We start from the raw sequence: 21,575 nt of genomic DNA on the forward strand, positions 1-21,575 counted from the left end.
ATGTGCATAAATAAAACAAATAATTGAAACCGACATCAAAATTATACAGAAAAATCTACTTGTGTGCAGAATATAGTACTGCTTTGGGCATCCTTCAGTCCCATTGATTTCCATTTGATTCATCAAACTGAATAAAAGTGTCAGAATCTTTATGAGAGGTAGATGAGTTAGGGCTAGATTATGTCAATCTAATGTAAATATGCTAATGAAGCTTAGTTCTTTATAGTCAACCCCATCTGGAGGTTTACAGCTTAAAGCAGTTGTCATCAGACCATTGCTTATGAGAAGCAAAGTGCCCGCTTCCTCTGGGAGCAAGGAAAGAGGGAGTAGACCCATCCATTGTGAAAAAGGTAATATTAAAAATTGACAATTGGTTCTATGATCAGAGAAAGAGCAAAAGTATGTAAACCATACTGGGTTTTTTTGTAAAGATATTAAATACATGTATGTATGCACAAACAAAAACAAAAGTTAAAGATGGTATAAGTAACTAATAAGAATATGGAAGCAGCTGTATTGATCTGGACCAGTGGTCCATCTGATTCAGGATCCTGTTTCATATGGTGGCCAGCCTATTAGTGCAGCCTCCCTCTGTAATTGGCACCAGGACTTGTATTCAGTTAGTTACTGCCTCTGAACATGAAAATTATATTTGGTCATTGTGGCTAATAGCCATTGATATTCACCAAGAATTTCTCTTTGTGAGCCGCCTTGACCAAGTCTCTGGATTGGCAGCATACAAATTTTCTAAATAAATAATCCCCTATGAGCTAATTAAAGTAACCGTCATTACTGCATCATGTGACACTAAATTATACAGGCCTGTATATGTCAGGCCTGTATCTCAGTTGCTTTCGTTTCCTGGTGTTTTCCCACTGAACAGACCCAAGGACTGTTTATGCATACCTAACTGCCTTTGAAGCTGTGTGAACCACAGCGCTGTTTGTGTTCTGTAATCTCTTGCGTTTTTCCATGCTTTTATATTACCAAGTGCAAGCCAGCAAAAGCCATTGCTGTCACCTTTTCCTTATGCTCTGTTAACCTATTTTGACCAAGTAAAAACCAGCTTCTTTGGACCTGACTGTCTCTGATGTGGTTTATGGTTCTAGTAGGCCAAGAGCTTACAGAACACAAACAGCGTTGTGGTTCACACAGCTTCAAAGGCAGTTAGGTATGTATAAACAGTCCTTGGGTTCTTGGGTCTGTTCAGTGGGAAAACACCAGGAAACGAAAGCAACTGAGATACAGGCCTGACAACAAGTTTACACTTTGAGAGAGAAGACTTTCTTTAGTCTTTCCAGGTCGATGGTTCATCAATTTCATTTGATGTATGTGAGTTCTAGTATTATGGGAGAAGGAGAAAAGGTTCATTCTACCCTCTTTCTCTCCACAACACAATTTTATTAACCTCTGTGGTCTCTCCTTGGACATCTTTTCCTGGGCATCCTTTATTTACAGGGAAGGTGCTCCAATCCCTTGATCATTTTGGTTGCTCTTCTGTGTACATTTTCCTGCACAACAATACCCTTTTGATCTCACATGAACATATGAAGATGCTGAATCAGACCTTGGGTCCATCAAGGTCAGTTTTGTCTATTCAAACTGGCAGTGGCTCTCCAGTGTTTCAGGTAGTGGTTTTTTCCATCACCCTGTTAGCTGAAGATGATAGGGATTGAACTTGGGACCTACTATCAGATGCTTGTAATGGGACTAATTTTGTTCTGGATGACTCTGGTCAGGCCTGATTTGGGTATAGGTGTGAACTTCAGAAATCCTAGGCATCTAGTTAGCTTTCCTATACAAGATCATTCAACTCCTAGCCAGAGGTACACCTCACTAGGTTCATCCTGGGTATAGCACACAAACACTATCAGAGAATCTCTGCTTTCATTCTAAGCTTTTTATTAAAGTATAATTATTGTATTCTTAACATAGACTAAATCATCAAAGCATTGTACCATCCATCATTGTTACATAGATAATTAAAGGAGAGCAATTACATGAGTGCATAAAGGTTTCTTACCCCAAAAGTAAGCAGGTCACAGACATGACACCACTTCTGAGAAGAAGCTCTCAATCAATTAAACTTCCACTATTTATGTGTGTGTGTGTGTTAAGTGCCGTCAAGTCGCTTCCGACTCATGGCGACCCTATGAATGAAAGTCCTCCAAAATGTCCTATCTTTGACAGCCTTGCTCAGATCTTGCAAATTGAAGGCTGTGGCTTCCTTTATTGAGTCAATCCATCTCTTGTTGGGTCTTCCTCTTTTCCTGCTGCCCTCAACTTTTCCTATCATGACGGTCTTTTCCAGTGACTCTTGTCGTCTCATGACGTGACCAAAATACGACAGCCTCAGTTTAGTCATTTTAGCTTCTAGGGTCAGTTCAGGCTTGATTTGATCTATAACCCACTGATTTGTTTTTTTGGCAGTCCACGGAATCCGTAACACTCTCCTCCAACACCACATTTCAAAGGAATCTATTTTCTTCCTATCAGCTTTCTTCACTGTCCAGCTTTCACACCCATACATAGTAATAGGGAATATGATGGCATGAATTAATCTAGTCTTGGTGGCCATAGTCACATCCTTACACTTCAAAATCTTTTCTAGCTCCTTCATGGCTGCCCTTCCCAGTCTCAATCTCCTTCTAATTTCTTGGCTGCAGTCTCCCTTTTGGTTGATGGTGGAGCCAAGGAATAGAAAGTCTTGAACAATTTCAATTTCCTCATTGTCAACCTTAAAGTTGTGTAATTCTCCTGTAGTCATTACTTTTGTTTTCTTGATGTTCAGCTGTAGTCCTGCTTTGGCACTTTCTCTTTTAACTTTCAGCAATAGTTGTTTCAAATCTTCACTATTTTCTGCCAATAATGTAGTGTCATCAGCATATCTCAAATTATTAATGTTCCTCCCTCCAATTTTCACTCCACCTTCATCTAAATCTAATCCAGCTTTCCTAATTATATGTTCTGCATATAGATTGAAGAGAGAGAGAGATAAAATACATCCTTGTCTGACACCTTTGTCTGACACCCCTATTTATAGGATTTTAAAATCATCTAGTAATAGCTAACTCTCCCACTAGATGATAGTGTGTATTCTTGGCTAACTCATTATTTTATAACTTCAAACACCATACAAGGTTATCTATACTTAAAATATGTTTTTAGAATGTTAGTTCATTCTCACTATTTTTTATTGTAATAAAGTCTATTTAAAAATAATGATTACAAATTTCTCATACATATGAATATCTTCTGGCCTTCAACCAGTACTCCCATCCTTGAATCATATCTTCATTTCTGTGCAGTTGGTCATTCTTGAAATTCTCAAATGCTTCTGCATCTAGGCTTCAACACATTGTATCTATTGATAATGAGCTAGAGCAGGGGTGTCAAACATATGGCCTGGGGGCCGAATCTGGCCCCTTGACAGCTTTTATCCGGCCCTCGAACCAGCCAAGGCAGCCACGCCCCCAGTCCTGATCTGGGCTGGCAAGACATGGCCCTGCCTGACCAAGTAACATTTATGTTATATCCGACCCTCATAACAAAGGAGTTCGACACCCCTGGGCTAGAGGGCGTCTAATCTACACAAGGCCATATAATTGTTACCACTTTGTGTTTTTCTTACTGATCTTCAAAGCTATTCTATTCTGGGTCTCTAGACTCCCTCACTGGCATCCAAATAAAATTTGTCCATCCTTTGTAAGAATACGAGATTTGTTATGTACTAAAGTCATTCTTGCTAGCAAGGAGTAAATTTGATTCGGGGTATCCAAAACCAGAAAGCCTTTAGGGTCGTTTATGCATGGATACTTTCACTCATGTTCACTCCCAGTCTGTCTCAGTTGTTCGTTGGAGTTATGCATGGGTTTTCTGTCTATTAGAGTTGACCTTGTGCCCAGCCCTCACAATGTCTGGGACTTCCCATTCCTCTGTTAATCCAATTCTTCCATCTTCCCTGAACAAAGCCTGGGTGAAATCCCCATGCATAAGGCAAAATGCAGGGCCTGCAAGCTTGGTTTCGCTCACAGCCAATTACAAAGCAGCATGTCCAGAGGTAGGGATTGAAATACTTCTTGCTTCCTGAGAGCTATTTCTGAGCAGAAGAAAACCTTTTTAAAACTGAGGCTTGGATTTCTCCGCCTGCCTTTCAGATTGCTCTGTTTTTTATGTTCTTAAAATGCTTTTTAATGGGGCAATTGGGTTTGGGGGGATTTTCTCTCACAGCAAGCACTACAAGTAAGCCAATTAAAAAGCAGCATTTAAAGGGGCAGGACTTGATTTGAGTTTGGAGACTGCTGGTACATAGATTCCCAACAGGAAAGTGTGGGTCCAGCAAGCAACGAATCTCAGGTAAAAAACTCCCATGCATAAATGACCTAAGTTGTACTCTGTGTGGGGGAGAGGAGTGAGTGAATGTGTAAGCATGACATTAAAGGCTGAGTTCAGGCTTGTTGCAAATAAACATAGACGTTTGTAACATCAGAATGCAGCTGAAGTGGACTGGAATAGAACATTTCCACGAATGGGCTACTTTTTACTTGCAGAATTTTTTTTTTAAATAGAGGAATATTAAAAATGACATCTTCCAGCTGCAGTCTGAAAGGGTATTCAGTCCATTCATCTGTCTCAACATCTTGCTATATATTAGACCAGGTCTTAGAGCAAAATTTACACATTACTTTGTGTCTGCTTATAGGAGCAATGTAGCATGTAAGCAGGTCACAAATCTTAACCACAGAAACTTCCATGATCTCATGAGAAAAATTTGCAGCTTCACAGAGCATGACAGTTCCTGTGGCTGAAATCCATAAACTCCTGGATCACTTGATACCCTAGTCGCACAAGTAGACCAAGTGGGTGGGAGAAAAACAGCAAAAATGCATAATATGAAGCACTTCTTATTCTGCATGCTGTGTCATTGAACATAAAAAGGGATACTTGCCAGTAGTCACGGGACGAGACTCATGATGGTGAAATGCATTTTTAAAATCCACAACTAAGGACCAGTCAGAAGATCCTGCTTAAGAGATTTTTGTAAAATGAAATATGTGATGTTATCACCCATGCCCCTGGGCACCTGTGTAATGCTGCAGCCGCCCCAGTATCCTAGTTGCCACCTCCTGACACTCGAATGAAGGCACTCCATCCCCCTTCTCCTTCAAAGATGGGGTTGGAGCCTTCCCAGTGAACAACCACACAGATTGTGCCTGGTAGATGTCCTGTTGGTAGGGTTGCCAACTGCCAGGTAGTAGCTGGAGATCTCCCACTATTACAACTGATCTCCAGCCAATAGAGATCAGTTAACCTGGAGAAAAATGGCCGCTTCGGCAATTGGACTCTATGGCACTGAAGTCCTTCCCCTCCCCACACCCCACCCTCATCAGGCTCTGCCCCCAAAATCTCCCAATGGTGGCGAAGAGGGACCTGGCAAGCCTACCTGTTGGGCTTGGTGTACTGTAGTGGTTACTTGGAGGTGTTTGCCTTATGCTGGGGGAGAGAGAAATCTATCCACCCATGCAGAATCCAACCAAGGCTTGAAGGCCAAATTCAACTGGAATATTCTGGGTGAAGGGTGATGCCTTCATCTCTTAGTGCCTGCATCGCTACTGGGAGTAGAAGTAGGGGAAGGAAGGCCTGTAATTTAGCAAGAGGTAGGGTGTCCTGAAGAGCCGGGGCTGTCCCACCCTTGCTCTCCATTGCTCCATCTGTCCTGTGGCATAGCCTCTTCTGTCTCTTACTTTGTACAGGAACATAACCAAGGGATTCTAGGATTTTTTTGTGTGTGCATGTGCGTGCAATATAGGAAATGCATTCTTTTGATTTGAGACGAAGGGACACAAACAAGCAGCATTTTCTTCTAATGAACTGTTATACCCAAGCAAGCATTTTATTGTTGAAGCAGATGAACCATCAGAATGGTTCATACTCTGAAATAATCATGTAGGCAATATCATCCAAAGCTAATTCTTTAAGGTTTTAGATACAGCAGCTTTGTGCCTGCTTTGGACTAAGCATAGCCTTTCTCTCAGCTAGACTTGCTGTTTAAAAGCTGTATTATGTGTCTGGTTTTAAAATCCTCTTTTGCAAATTGTTTTCTAGCTAAAGCATAGCTAAGGCTAGGTGTGCACAGGTGAAAATCCGCAGATCGGTTGTGCGTTGTTGTGTAGCCAGAGTAAAAGCAATCTGCATCATGTGCATCTGTTGTGCATCAGCTGCATTGCAGTGTACAATCAAGTTGCAGAATCTGCTTTACAGACTGGCATAACTGTTGATGTGATTGGTATACTAGCATTGATATGGTGTATGGATCAGAACTGGTGCTGGGCTATCTTGTTTGTGATGCAAGAGGTATGCAGCTCTATCCAAAGCAGAGTCACACCTTAAGCCATTGACTTGAGTGGATTTAGAAGGCTAGCCTGATCTCGTCAGATCTCAGAAGCTTACAGGGTCACCCCTGGTTAGTATTTGGATGGGAGACCATCAAGGAATACCAGGGTTGCTGGACAGAGGAAGACACTGGCAAACCACCTCTGTTAGTCTCTTGCCATGAAAACCCCAAACGGGTTGCCATAAGTCGGCTGCAACTTGAAGGCACTTTACACACACAACTTTGCTTAGAACACACTAATAATGTACCAGGTGACTTGTCATTCTGCTTTCTTTCATAGTGAGATTGGCTGGAGCCTTAGCTTTGTTTCCTTTATTGGGATACCATAGCAAAACTACATGGACGTTGCATTTGCATTCTTCTAGCAGGTGAGAGTGTGTCACAACTCATAGTGATAGCCTGCTTCTGAAGTTTCCTTCCCCATGGAAATATTGTGTAGTACTATGGTGGCTGCCAGTTTTTGACCGAAATGGGTAGGCAGAGGGAGGGATGGGCAGGCAATTGCATTTGATTTGCAGATGTTTGCCCAGAAGGCAAGTGCTACTTGTCCCATGAGAGCAGTCGAGTGTCAAATTGTATGACTGGGGTTATCTCAGTTTTTGCTTAATCTGTAGATAGGAACCATTAAAGATTGGATAGAAGTTCTTTGTCTGGTTTGTAAACTTTGTTTGCCTGTAGGCTTAATCCTTGTCCTATGGCAGACAAAAAAGTGTGTTGCAGTTGTACAGCCCTGTGAAAGCAGCCAAAGTGTATAGCAAGTATATAGCAAACACTATAGATTTGGGGAAAGACATTATTAGAGCAAAGTTGCGCCCTTCCAAGCCCATGGACTTCAGTGGATTTAAAAGGGTGTAACTATTAAGAATGCACTGTAAATCTCCATAGGGTAAATAAGATTTTTGCCTGCTTCCAAATCACCTTTTACCTAGAGGGACGGGTAGAGGAAATCCCATCTCTTTTACCTAGGGTGAAAGGGACTGTATAGGAAGAAGGTTAATATGCTAAAATTTCATTACTCAGTGCTCCGGAACCTTTGTCTTCTGTAGTTGGGAAATATCAAATCCTGCTCACAACCACAAATTTTAGTTGTGCATTGCTAGTTTGCTAGCGATATTTGGGAGTGTTGCAGCTGTGGATAGTAGCATTTAGCTGTTCAAGATTTGCTTTTCTTAAAAATAAAAATGCATTCACAGTAAATTTTCATTGAAAGCACTTTATTCAGCACTTAAACTCTCAGGGATGGTTGCCCTTCTTCCTCTTCAATTATGCAGTTTTTGTGAATTATAAGCAGCTATAGTTTTCTAATTAAACTTATACGGATCATAAGGCAGACTCATCACATTGAGAATAGCAGACTATAAAGAATAACTGTTTTTGTTTAAACAATGGCACCTCGTTGAGCGCCGGGGGAAAGTTTATGGGGAAAAAAGATTTGCATGTCCAAGAGAACATGGAAATTCCTTGCCAAATAAGTTTAGAAATACTTCCATGACATATTTCCTCTTTGTAAAATTCACAGTAGTGCTGTAAGATATTATGTTCAAAATATGTATAGAAATCTTCAAATGCTTTTGAGGCAAAACTTACATTTTGGGTTAATAGAAATAGGCCCCCCCAAAATACTCCTTACATTTGGAATTTTTGTTGTATATAATAAAAACATTGTGGGTTGGATCTGGACAACCATGAGCAGAGATGTTGCACAAGCCATCTTTGACACTGTTCCTTTCTTTCTGTGCTAAATATTTTTTATTTCATGCACAATTACAATTGCTGGGAATCTCTTTGTTAATTGTCTCTACTCACAAACAGCATACAGGTATGCAAACCTGTATCAATATGTATTGATATTGAATTTATCAATACACAGAGACTTGTGCAAAAAACATTCTCTCACTTGCACACACGTCGTAGGTCTACACTTCAAAGCGATGTCACTTGCTCAAGTACTAGTCTTTATTTGCCCACAGTGATGGAATGGGAGAAGTCTTTGTTACCTTCACACCTGGAAGGCAAACCACCAATCTTTTCTGCCTGTCACTGTATCCTATCACTGTATCCTACCTATCTATCATAAGGCTGGTTTCTTCATCTACAAGGAACAAGGGTGGAGTAGTAAGTTTTGATATTGTGTAATGTCGTGGGGCCCTAACCTGGATGGCCCAGGCTAGCCTGATCTTGTCAGATCTCAGAAGCTAATCAGGGTCATCCCTGGTTAGTATTTGGATGGGAGACCACCAAGGAATACCAGGGATGCTGTGCAAAGGAAGGCACTGGCAAACCACCTCTGTTAGTCTCTTGCCTTGAAAACCCCATAAGGGGTCGCCATAAGTCGGCCGTGACTTGACGGCACTTCACACACACACACACAATGTTGTGGGATTCACACCAGCCCTGCTTTGCTGAGTTTGTCCAGTTGTTGTGACACCATTCCTTTCTGCCACAAGAAGCAGGAGCTAAAAATGAAGCCATTGTTCCGTAGAGTAGCCGTTGAAGAGATGAATGCCCCTATCAGCATTGAAGGAACAGTGGGCAACCCATGGCACTGTGTGCTGTTGAAGCCTTAAAATGATCTGGCTTCTGCCTAAGCTGGGTACTAATTGCATTAGTAACAAACAAAACGCCAAATTATTATAGAAGTCTGAAAATATTTCTTAGAATTGGGTTTGGGTTGCTTACTTTCCTTATAATTACAGAATAAGCCAAGATGAAAAGACAAACATAGTGCAATCAAATAACATTTATCTGGTTAGCAATCAATGGTGGTTTACTTATGATGACCATATATTGTGTTTTAATACTGTGATTTCATATTTATCTGCCGTGTGGTTGGCATTTGACACTACATATCTCATTTTTTCTTCCAGCCTTGTCCATTTCTGAAATTTGTTTGAAATTTTATATAAAGCTATGAACAAATCATGCATGCAATACTTATTGACTTCTCTTTTTCACTAACATTCATTGACCTTTTAGGTCAATAAATGTAAAGTTGATTTAAGAAGTCAATATGCCTTATTTTAATTTAGATTAAATTTTCACCTGATTCAGCACTCTCTCTTTCTCTTTTTTTATAAATAAAAATGCTCATGTCAATTCATTATTAAAATTTATGTCAAATGGAAAATGTTTTTCTGTAGGACTGGAAATCCCCAACTGAGTTATTATTTTTAAGTATTTCCAGCCCAGCGTTCGAGAGTGACCTTCCCATATCATGCCCTTCTTGGATGCTGTTCTGGCTACCGAACAGACCTGTTATAAAGTCACATTGTGTAGATAGTTCTATATAATGTTTTCCTAAAAGAACGTTCTATATAATGTTTTCCTAAAAGAACGTGGTACATCACTCTGCATAGGCATAGCAACATGTTTAGCGTAAACGATATTTTATGTAATGTTCATTTCATCAATTAAATCGTAGTGCAAAATGCTGCCATTGTCTGACCAGGCTGCCCCCTAGTCTAACTGGAGATAGTGAAGGATCAGAATTAAGCAAGTCTTTTGCTCCTTCCTCTTCCTTTACCCAGCCACCCTTTCCCCTTCCCCAGGACTTAATTCTGCGGAAATATCTCAGACGATGGAAGGGACTTGCTCCCCTTTTCCCTCCCACTGTGGTCCAAAATGCTACTGGAGAGATCACCCCAGGAACAGCATGCAGGGGGAGGTCTGAAGTGAGAGGGGAGAATTGATGAAAATTAGCCCCCCCCCCCCACTTCAGCCAAAAATCCTAGTGGAGCCAACTCTATTATTAATTAGGTAGTTTGTGTTACATTAGTTGGTCATAATAAAGAGTATTAGAGGCTTTTTATTTTTGTTTTTTCTATGTTGTCAGTGGAAGGAGTTAGAAAAAGGTTTAATAAATAGGGAAACACAAGTATTGGAATTCTTGTTCTATGAACATTGCCCTTGTCCTGTGTACTTTGTTCAGCAAAGTCTAAAGAAAAATACAAAAGATTTGAATTTTTGTACACCCTTTTGACAAAATATATTTGATTCCATTTTTAAGTTTCAATAAAATAGTTTTTGTCTTTTGTTTCTTTTAGGTATTGATTTTAAAGTAAAAACAGTTTCATTAAATGATACAACATTGAAACTTCAGATATGGTAAGCTTTGTAAATAGTGTATGGGTTATTTAGAACAGTGGTTTTCAACAGCAGGTTGGGACCCAAAAGTGGGTCGCAGCTCATCTAGCTGGGTTGTCAGGCCGTGAGGGAGGGAAGAGGAGCCGCTGAATGGCGGCAGACTTGGGCTTTCCTCTGCATTATCTACAAATTGGCCATGAAATAAGCTTGTTGCTTATTAATGCTACATTTTAAACATGAAAACTAAAATACACACTTGTTCAGTATTACATGATGAGATATTCCTGCATTTTAGGGAGGGGAGGGGGAAAATAGCACGAAGTTACATTGTAAATGGTTTCTGAAAAGTATAAGAACAATATGTTTAGAATTGAGTCCTGAAACTTAGAAGTAGAAATTTAGAAGTTGCTGCCCTGTCCAATTGTCTGGGATGCTTTTCCATTTATTCAGTCTAAGGATGTGCACAGGATTTTTGGAAGTTTGAGGCCTACCACCTGCTTGTATGACCCTTGCCTTTCCTGATATAAGTATAAGTGATACTTATATACTTACTTTTATACTTAAATATTCTGGGGAGGGGGCTGGCTGACTGGGTTTGAGAGGTGGTTAATACTTCCTTAAAAGGGGGATAGTTGCCCCAGTCTTGAAAAATGCTGTGGTGTATCTACTTCTAAAGACCCAGAAGAACTCAATAATGATCAACCAGTCTCAAATGTTGCATTCTTGAGCAAGGTGATTGAACATGTTGTGGCTGGAGAACTCCAAGCTTTCCTGGATGAGGCAAATTGTTTAGATCCCTTCCAGTCTGGGTTTAGGCCTGGTTATGGGATGAAAAAGCCTTGATCGCCCTGGTGGATGACTTGCACTGGGGGATGGCCAGAGGGAATGTAACTCTGTTGATTTCTCCTGGACCTGTCAAGGGCTTTATACAAGGGCTTTTGGATAGTTCCAAAAACCTGATATGACCACCTATCAGGGCTGGGATTAGGAGGCACCATTTTGCAGTGGTTCTGATCTTACCTGGTTGGTAGGCTTCAGAAGCTGGTGCTGGGGGACTGCTGCTTAGACTCTTGGCCTTTGGCCTATGGAGCTCCACAAGGTTCCATCTTGTCCCCTATGCTTTTGAACCATCTATATGGAACTGCTGAGTGGGGTCATCCAGAGATTTGGGCTGGGTTGTCACCAATATGTGGAAAACACTCAGCTCTATCTCATGCTTCCAGCTGAAGCCAGGGAGGATGTGGAAACCCTGAACTGGTGCCTGGATGCAGTTTTGGAGTGGATGTGGGCTGATAAACTGAAGCTTACTCAAAACAAGTTGGAAGTGCTACAGATGGGAGGAAAGTCTGACCCAGGATTTAAGGTGTCACTCATTCTGGATGGGTTTGCGCTCCCCTTGAAGGAACAGGTCCGAAGTCTGAGGGGGTTCTTAGACCCAGTTCCACTTCTGGATAACCAGGTGGCACCTGTGGCCAGGAGTTTCTGGTTATATCTAGATTACATTACTGCAATGTGTTCTATGTGGCTGCCCTTGAGAAGTGTTTGGTAACTTCAGTTGGTACAGAATGCTGCAGGCAGGATGTAGACTGGAATGTGTTATAGGGACCATATTACTCTAGTCTTCACCCACCTGTAAAGGTCCTCTGTGCAAGCACCGGGTCATTCCTGACTCATGGGGTGACGTCACATCTCGATGTTTACTAGGCAGACTTTGTTTACGGGGTGGTTTGCCAGTGCCTTCCCCAGTCATCTTCTCTTTACCCCCAGCAAGCTGGGTACTAATTTTACCGACCTCGGAAGGATGGAAGGCTGAGTCAACCTTGAGCCAGCTACTTGAAACCAACTTCCGTTGGGATCGAACTCAGGTCATGAGCAGAGCTTGGACTGCAGTACTGCAGCTTATCACTCTGCACCACAGGGCTCACCCACCTATACTGGCTCTCAGTTTGTTTCCTTACACAATTCAAGGTGGAGGTGTTGACCTTCAAAGCCCTATAAGGTTTGGGACCAGCATACCTGAAGGACTGCCTTAGTCCCTTATGTACCCCCCTGACCAATATGGTAATCTTTGGAGGCCTTGTTTTGAGTGCACCTACCTTCTAAGAATGGGCAGGTGGCAACTTGGAAGAAGGCCTTCTTGGTCATAGCACCAAAACTCTAGAGCCGAGGTGTGGGCTGGCTCTGGCTCCTTGAGAGTTCTTATCCAGTGTGCAAGACAGCCACCCCCCGCCCCCCGTTCCTGATCTGGGCTGGCAAGGCATGGCCCGGCCCAACCAAGAGACATTTATGTCATATCTGGCCCTCATAACAAGTTAGTTTGACATCCTTGCTCTAGAGCTCTCTCTTCAGGGAGGTTCATCTGCCCCTTTCTGTTGCGGTCTTCTGCCAGTGTGTGAAGACTTTTTTTTTTTGTTCTTTTGGCATTCCCTCCGTGATCTCTCCTTCCTAACCACTTTTTTAATTGCTCGTATGCATTTTAACACTATTTTAATTTTTTAAATTATGTGCATTGCCAAAGTTGATTTTAATTACTTTAAAAAACCATTTTATCGTGTATATTTAAAATTGTTAGCCACCTGGGTGGCCCTTGTGAGGACAGAAAGGAGGGATGCAAATTTCGTAAGTAAAATAAATAAATATGGTTGATAGTGAGGCAGCATAATATGATGCTACAAAGTGTAATTTGAGGTCAGGAACTTCCCATTTCCTCTTTATCTGGGGAGCATTTAAATATAGATGAAAGAAACTTAGTTTTCTTCCCATTTCAAATGAATTTGTCTAAACACCCTTGCCAATTGTTATTTTCTTTAGGGGGAAATAACATCAGTGGGTTTCGGGAAAAATCCAAGATCTGGGGAAGGGTAGTTAATTATAAGTATTTTGGTGATCCCTGAAAAAATTAGTTCCCCCCGCCCCCCAGTCACCTAGGACCTTTTGGACTGCAATTTTAAGGGCATGTAAGCCATGTTATTGTGGTCTGGTAAAAAATACTTGGAAAAAAGCCAGAATCTTATTCTCCTCAACTATAGTACTGATACAGAAAAGAATGCTCCTTCAGTATCATTGATAACACTTACATCTGAAGAAATAGAGCAGAATTGTTGTTCGGTAATATCATAGCTTCTGTAGCCTTGTTGGTTTCAAATGAAGCTGCCCTGGGAAGAACACTGTTAAATCATTTTTGCTGGTTTAGAGTTTCTTGGTTCCCCCATCCTGATTTATCTGTGCTTAGTGTTTTCAAAGCAGTATATGGGTTTTTATGTTTAAAAAAATGCTATGTTGAGGAGGGAGCTCAGGGATCAGGTTTCTACCATGGAGCAATAACATAACCTCCACTCTCCAAGTGCAGCCGTCTTTGTACCAAATCATATTATTTGTTGGTACAATTGCTTATTAGGTTGGTCTGTTAATCATTCAGCTGACCCATCTCATTCTTTTTTTTATATAATTTTTTATTAAATTTTACAATACAAAAAAGAAAAGAGAAAAAAAAGAAAAAAGAAAAAAATATATATAGATATAAAAGGGTATTCACATAACATATTGAATACATTTCATTTTTTAATACATTCATCAAAAGAAAATACCCTTTCCCCCCACCCACCAAAAGTGACCCATCACCATGACTTCCATAGAAGTGTCCGGTAGCTTTATTTATTAATTATCTAAATTCTAATATTGCTTAAAAAATATTTTTCTATAGCTCACTAAATAACAAAGTAAAATCCATTTTTGCCAACTTATCCCAATATGAGGTGGCCTTAAACCATGTTAACTTAAATTCTTCCAAATCATTTCCATGCAGAATTTCCGTTAATCTGGCCATCCTCATATATAACCACACTTTCTCTCTCCATTCTATAATTGAGGGTTTACTTGTTTGTTTCCATACTCTGGCTATCACAATCCTTGCAGCAGCAAAACTATATTGGCAGATAATCCTATCCCGATCATGAATATCGTTTGTGGGTATTCCCAGTAAACAAAATAATGGTTTTCTTTTCACTTTACTATTAATCAAATTATTTGTTTCTTTTACTATTTTACCCATCTCATTCTTTTACAAGGCCAACCTGACAATTAAGAATGAGGACTAACTGCATTCATAGTAACTAATTTTGATTAGACTCTGTATTGGAGTAACTCTTTAGTGCAGATGTACAAAGACATACTTCAAAAGAAGTGTTATTAGGTCAACTGGTATATACCTGTATTCATACTTTCTGCTTTTCTGCTGATAAAAGAGCACAATTAATGTGTAAGGGCTGTTTGTTCACATTATTGCAGATAAGAGGTGCTAAGTAATTCCTTCCAATGTTATTTAGGGACACTGCTGGCCAAGAACGATTCCGTACGATGACTACTAGTTATTTCCGTGGAGCACATGGATTTGTTCTTGTCTATGATGTCACAAATACAGAAAGTTTTCAAGGAATTGCACATTGGATGAAAGCTATATATGAGGTAAGCGTATACTGTTCTCTTGTGTGCTAATGTAGGCCTCCCATTTACCCACCCAGAGTAGGGCATATTTTACCCCCAGCCCCAATTTCCCACTCAGAAAGCATTAAGGAGTGGAAGAACAAATGATCTCCACATGGTGTTGCTCCAGGAATTTCCACTAGTCTCAGTAGTAAATAGCATAGGAACTAGGGCCAACAGCCTAGAGGATCATCACCCAGAAATGACATCATCCCCAAACTCATCCTCCCCAGGCACATATACCCCTAATCTTCCAGCATTTGCTGAGACAGCATTGGGAACCTTTGCTAAATACAAGATTGGATCCAATTACTTCCTTCTGCTAAGTGAGGAGTCTTCCTCCAAAGGACTGCTTACCTAGCAGAAGAAAATAGTTAGATTCAGCCCTTATAATCTAGGAGTTTTTAAATTGGATTTAAATGAATTGGTAAGGCACTTACAACAAATTAGTTCATTCATGAAAAATTGTTACCCACCTTAACTTCCATGCCATATAAACAGTATACAGTCTTTTTATATTTTAAATTTTAATTTCATTATAACAAAGATTTCCCTTAACAGCAGTTAAAGGTGTACAGTTGTAATGAACTTGTTGCATAATTACAAGAATAACAGTAAGATGTGTACTTCCATTTTACACATTTTCATTCTCAAACTGTTTATGAACATCTTTATGAATCCCAGGGTCCCCTAAACACTTAACCAAGTATTCTTAGTCAAGAAAAAAAGTCCCTAAATATATTCTAACTAGTGTTATTGCCCCTCACAGGATGCATTGTAGTAATTCCAGTAGTAAATAAATTATAGTAACTCTGTTTGTACAAAGTCCTGTACTGGCTATACTTTACATAGCCACATATGTGGAAAATGCATTTTCATTTTTTTCGCTTGTGTGTTCCTTGTTGCTTCAGGGGTGGGGGTGGGGTCTGTTCCACACATGTTCTGCTCCCTCTAGTGGTCAATTCAAAATTACATTGGTTTATGTCTGCAGGGTTTTACACCAGTCATAAACCAATGTAGTGTCAACTTAACCAGTAGAGGAGCAAAACACGTGTGGAACAGGAAAAAAAAACTTCAAAGCAACAGGAACACCCAAGTGAGGAAAATGAGAATGTGGAAAACCCCAAAGATTACTGAAAAGTATTCAAGCTATCTTGGATAAGTTTATGGGGGTGGGGAACCTAGGATACAAAATAAAAAGTTGTGATCCTCTTGGAGCTGAGTATATCGGATGAATCCATTTGCTGATGTTAGATCCAAATCCAAAATATTTCACCATTCCTTTCATAATATCCCAGTTGATCTGACCCAATGCCTTTTCAGTATCTACAAAATAGAAGGCCTCAGAAAATCATTTTATTGTGGACAATGATCTTATGATGCACAAAGGCATTCTTACAAAACAGCTTACATTTTTAGTACTTGGCATAACTGAGCGGGGGTATTTGACCAGGGTTCTTAGTGGAAAGAACAGAGTACAGGAGGCTTTGATATCAGGGGTTTCTAGTGCAAGACTTTTTCACTGAGCCCCTATACACAGTCAATTGATTCAACATACTGAACATTCATGTTATTGAAGTACTCCTCCTTGTGGCTGAAGATTGCATAGAATCTCAAACAAGAGCAGGCTGTTAATCTTAAGAGCAGTAAAATAAGTCTGTATTACTTCCTTAATGAAAGAACTTCTGTTTCCTAGTTTGAGAGATGAATGCAGGAAAAGAAGGTTTCAAATAACATGACTCAATGTGAGAATCTGAGCACCGTTATAACATTTCAGTGGAAGCAATGAGCATGTGTTTTTTTAAAAAATGAATTGAATCAGTTTTCTGAAATGAACCAGCCATTTTTCAGTGTCTTCTACTTATATTTAAAAGAACAGTTCTTAAATAACATACATAGCTTTCCCAATGTAGCAATTAAGAAAAAAAAATTGCGCATTTCAAATTTTTTTTAATAGGTAATTTAAAAACATCTCTTCAAAGTAGAGATGTTAATTACAAACATGTAGATAACATCTGTTTTCAAATTAAAATGATTGTCTATTTACTATATTTTCCTTTTACTATTTGCTACTATATTTTAGAGATTTATTATAATTTTATGTAGAACTATTAAACTTAATGAATAAACCTCCAATGCCCAGTTAGATTGATTCATTGTGCTAGGCCTGTGCTTTGTACTCTTACCATGAGCTTACTTCATTTTGAAGATTACATTATTCTAAACATCAGTTGCAGTTCTGAAATAGAATTAGTTGAGAGATTAAAAAGATGATTTGGTGATGTTAATTTTAGCTGGTGCTGTACTACTAAAATGAAGTAACTTGCTTGTGATTAGGCATAGAGGCCAACAATAATGACTTTACTGTTCTTTCATGAATAACTATTTTGTTTTTTTCAGAGGTGATCAGAAGCTTCATTCTTTGCCACAATCTATAAGCATGAGACAGCACAATCCTAAACATTCCATTTCCATTTATTTACTAGCTCCTTTGACCAAAGATCTTGAGCTTAACCGTAACAATAATACATAATGCAACACCAAATAATCAATTTACAACACCCAACGTATACTTAAGGTTAAAACACAGTAGAAAACAATTACTAAACATAGCATCACCAATACCATAACAATATATTCCCCCTGAACCAGCCTCATTGAAATCACAAAATTTATTTCAACATTCAACTCGCAGCTTACATGCTTGTTTTGTTTTGACGTTTGAGCGACATCACCTCCGCCAAAAATCTTGCAACAGAACTAGTGATATCAGGGTGAATATCTCCCATTATGTGGGATATCACCCAGGACTCCAAGGGAAGTTTGTATTTAGACAATATTGGGGTGATCCAACGCAACCGAGGAGCTGACCAGTGCTGACAAAACAATAAGAGATGGTGTGTAGAGTCCCAATATCTCCAGATTTACATTCACAAACTCAATCTGAGTAGGGAATTTTCGCAAAACGACCTAACAGCTCTGCAGTTGGATAAGCATTTAGTCTAGCGAGCATAAAGGCACGTCTATGGCCTGGGATTGTCAGCAAACTCACATAAGAGGGCACGGTCTCAGGCGGGGGAATCCCCAGTGCAAGGGTAGAACATACACGCCTAGCACGGAATGTAGTGCTAACACACTCAAGATTTCTCACCCTTGACCTTACTAATTTAAGTGCTTCAGAGAAGTTTAAGTTGTTAAGAACTAATGGTGGAAGGTCAAGCAGTACCAGTTTACTATCTATATGTCTTCCCCACGTCCCTCTGTAATTATCTTCCTTTAATCTATGTAACAGGCCCCCTTGGATGTTAGGAGTTGAGTAGAAAACCTTCAGCCTTAATTTGAAGGCAGCAATCCAGGCCCTAGATTCAAAAGAACACTGTGCGAGTTCCATTCTAAGTGCCGTTCCCGCCACACACTTTGGAGAGCCTGTCAAACGCCGCAAAAAATGTATAAGTATATTCTCAACAGACTCCGTAACTTCAGTAATCCAAATGGGAGCTTCAAATAGAAACTGAGGGATTATTTTGGCATTGAAAGCTGTAATAGCCATAGGAACATATTGGCCTCCCCTGGAATAAAAGAACCTTAACAAAGCGTTCGAATTAACTTTGGCAGTTTTATTTGCCAAGCTAAGATGAGGTCTCCAAGACAAATTTTGACTAAAAGTAACTCCCAAATATTTAAATTGGGACACCATCTCTAATTCACCCCCCTCAACTTTCCATGGATTTCATTTTACTTTGATCTTTGAGAAAACCATTGCTTTTGATTTACTATAGTTAACTGATAGACCCTCCTGGTTGCAATAATCAATAAACCTATTAATAGTCTTACGAAGGCCTACCTCAGATCTAGACAAAAGGACTGTATCATCCGCATAAAGCAAAATGGGAACGTCATGACCAGCTAATATTGGTGCATGATAAGCTGTCCTTTGGATAAACGGAATCACATCATTAAAATAAAAATTAAACAGCATGGGGGCCAAAAGGCAACCTTGTTTTACCCCCTTTAAGAGGTGAATGCTATTAGTAAGTTGGCCTTCAGCTCCACAACGGACCTGAGCGGTAGGGTTCTCATAAAGCTTAAAAATCAGCCAGAGTAATCTCTTATCTATGGTTGTGGTTTTTAATTTAGCCCACAGTCGGCCTCTAGGCACTGAATCAAAAGCTGCCCTTAAATCCATAAAGGCAACATACAAAGAGCCCCCTGAATATGAAGAATACTTATCTGCAAGATGATATAATATAAGACAATGTTCCAAGACACAGGTGCCTTTCCTAAACCCAGCTTGTTCCGGATGTATTATTTCTTCGGGTTCTAGCCAATTCGATAATTTTGACTGCAAAAGACTGCATATACTTTACCTATTGATGAAAGCAAACTAATAGGACGATAGTTTTTAGGATCCTTTTTTGGCCCTTTTTTATAAAGCGGCACAGTTATTGCATGTTTCCATGCTACTGGAATATCTCCTGTGTTATTTATTTGTGTGAAAAGTGAGGCCAAAATGTGGCTCCACCAAGACAGATTTACTTTCAAAAGGTCAACCGGAAATAAATCAGGACCTGGAGCTTTACCTGACCGAAATTGTTTAATTAAGGCACTCACATTCAGGGGAGACCTGTGGCCAACTATCCATTTGGGGGGGGGGTTCAACCAGTTCCTCATCCAAATCAAAACCAGGGACCGTTACAAAATTAGAAGTAAAGTATTTTTCCCAGATCCCAGGAGTAATGCATGAAGGGATACTAGCCACCGTAAAGAGTCCTCTATTCACTAGATTCCAAAAAGTCTGTGTTTCATTATTTATTGCTGAGATGAGTAATTTCCAGCTTTTATATATATCCAGCCGTTTTTTAAACTTTATCAGGGACCTAAATGACCTCTTTAGCCGTACAAGATCTAACAGATGTATATTTGAGTTAGTATTTTTGTATAAGCGGTGAAGAGATCTTATTTTTTTAATACTTTCTCTACACTCACCATCAAACCAGCTATTTTTACGTTGGAATCCTCGGGATGATGATGGTTTTGAATAGATTGGTTTGAAAAGGTTTAAAATATTAGTTAACGATTCATCTGCACCGTTTCCCTCTGTTTAAAAAATTCAGTAAGGGCGGACCAACATTGATTTGAATGCATAATATTCGCTACAATAGGAGTTAGCTCAGGTGACCATCTAACGGGCCTCAAGGACTTTCGTCCTTGTAATAGGTTTGTTGGTAAACCAGGGAATAAAAAACAATCAGGAGATAATGAAAAAGTTAATTGTAAGGGAAGATGGTCCCCTCCATAATACTCTCCTATCTTAAAATCATGAATTCGCGGTAGCAAACCTTCTGATACTAACATGTAATCAATCACACTGGCCCCTCTGAACGTTACACAAGTAAAATCTCCTGTGGGATCAAACTTCCTGTGCCCATTTAAAATTACCAAACCCTGGTTCACAGCGCACTCAAATAATTGTTTTCCTGCAAAATTAACCTTAGAATCCTTTGAGAATCTCTCACACAAATGTGGGGTGGGGGAGCTCCATCGTGGTCCAAACTAACCCAACTTCATCATTAGTGCCAATACGGGCGTTAAAATCGCCTGCTACCAATAATGGAATTCTGGGATATCGCACAGTAATCTTATCCAAAAGGGACCCCAATTTGTCCCAAAGAATCCTAATGTCATTTCTTGAGTTTAGTGGAGGGAAGTAGCTTGTAATAATTATAAAAGAGAACCCTGGGAACTTCAGCAATAAAGCAATTACAGAATTAAAAGAAGGGATCAAAGTTATACTTATTCAATTTAAAAATTAAGAAACCAAGCATGCCAACCCCGATTTGGGACGACCCCGGGTTGGACCAGAAACAGCATCTACAGTATAAACAACATACCCAGGTACATCAATAGTATCCCTAACCCAAGTTTCTTGTAACAAAATAATATGAAAATCCAACAAATAGGTCCTGACACCAGGATCTCTCAACCTGTTACACCAACCTGTAATGTTCCAAGATAAAATTTTAATATAGGGAGGTGGTGGCAAAATCAGTCAGTCTGATAGAGGGGCAGATCCCATAGTTTCATGACAGGGAGCTGAATTGGACTCAGTATTTCCATTATTGATTAAAACTACTGGTTCTAAGGGGATGTGGTTTGTCATTTGGATCAAAAGGTCTGTTATTTGAGGGAGTTCATCACTAACTTTAGGAGGGAATACATGAACTTGGGGGTGTTCTATTTTTGGATCAGTTTTTACCAAACTGCCCTTCCTAATATCATCGAGCGAGATCACTAAGACTTTAAGTCGGTTTATCAACACATCTTGTTCGCTAGGAGGGAGAGCACCAAAAGATGATAAAAGAGCAGACTCCATGTCCTCAACTGTTCCAGAAGTTTCCAAGTTTATCAATACCTCTTTGGTTCAGATATAGCAGGGGGTATAATTTCAGGAGCTATAGGAGTTTGCAAGTTCACTACCTTACTAGGAGAATGCAAATGGACAACTTGCATTAAATTTTCTGATCGCTCTGGACTGTCTTTTCTTTGAATTGTTTTATTATTTAATTTATTTCTACCCAAATTTTGACATGGTGCTTGGGGGTTCAATTGTACTAAA

The 21,575-nt window shown here is 39.7% G+C and overlaps 1 protein-coding gene across 1 annotated transcript in view; it reads left to right on the forward strand.

Annotated features, from left to right (window-relative positions):
- LOC130481889 (ras-related protein Rab-10-like) overlaps positions 1-21,575 on the forward strand; it is a 43,900-nt gene that overhangs the window by 9,369 nt on the left and 12,956 nt on the right. Inside the window, exons 2-3 of the mRNA XM_056854675.1 lie at positions 10,438-10,498; positions 14,803-14,941. Of these exons, the coding sequence (XP_056710653.1) occupies positions 10,438-10,498; positions 14,803-14,941 (200 nt within the window). The remainder of the gene's footprint in view (positions 1-10,437; positions 10,499-14,802; positions 14,942-21,575) is intronic.

Source organism: Euleptes europaea, chromosome 8 (assembly GCF_029931775.1).
Source record: "Euleptes europaea isolate rEulEur1 chromosome 8, rEulEur1.hap1, whole genome shotgun sequence".
Lineage (NCBI taxonomy): Eukaryota > Metazoa > Chordata > Lepidosauria > Squamata > Sphaerodactylidae > Euleptes > Euleptes europaea.